This window comes from Galeopterus variegatus, unplaced genomic scaffold, assembly GCF_000696425.1.
Source record: "Galeopterus variegatus unplaced genomic scaffold, G_variegatus-3.0.2 Scaffold10329, whole genome shotgun sequence".
NCBI lineage: Eukaryota > Metazoa > Chordata > Mammalia > Dermoptera > Cynocephalidae > Galeopterus > Galeopterus variegatus.
Window position 1 is genome coordinate 58,018 of NW_007736440.1, and position 440 is coordinate 58,457.

Genomic DNA, 440 nt, shown 5'->3' on the forward strand with positions numbered 1-440 from the left:
GACTGAAAATTAAGAGCTTACTATAAATGTCACAACTCACTTTACATGTACTGAAGCAGCACTTACCTTGGTTATCAAGTTTTTCTACATGACTTTTCAAAATTCTCCACTGTTTTCTGATGCTGTTTGTAAGCTGCTCTCTCGCAGTTTCACAGGAAAGATCCCATATACTCTCTCTGCTCAGTTCCCCGGCATCTTCTTCAACATCAGAAATAACCTACGAGTGGTTAGAGATGAAAAGAAAAACAACAGTATCTTAAAATGGCTTTAGATACTCAGGCAGCAGTCATCAGATTGATTACTAGAGAGAACTTTATCAAAATCATGGCTGTGCTGTATCTTATGCATATATGACTCAGTACTTAACATAAATATCTTAAGAAGCAATTAATGTTTTAGATCGAAACTCCCCAATCTGGGTTTGAATTTGAATATTAGTT

General features: G+C 35.7%; 1 protein-coding gene across 1 annotated transcript in view; it reads right to left on the bottom strand.

Annotated features, from left to right (window-relative positions):
* Window positions 1–217, bottom strand: part of LOC103609942 (afadin- and alpha-actinin-binding protein-like) — a gene marked incomplete at its 5' end in the record, with an annotated part of 12,085 nt that extends 11,868 nt beyond the window's left edge. Inside the window, 1 exon segment of the mRNA XM_008594199.1 lies at window positions 67–217. Within this exon segment, the coding sequence (XP_008592421.1) occupies window positions 67–217 (151 nt within the window).
* Between the last annotated feature and the right edge of the window lie 223 nt (window positions 218–440).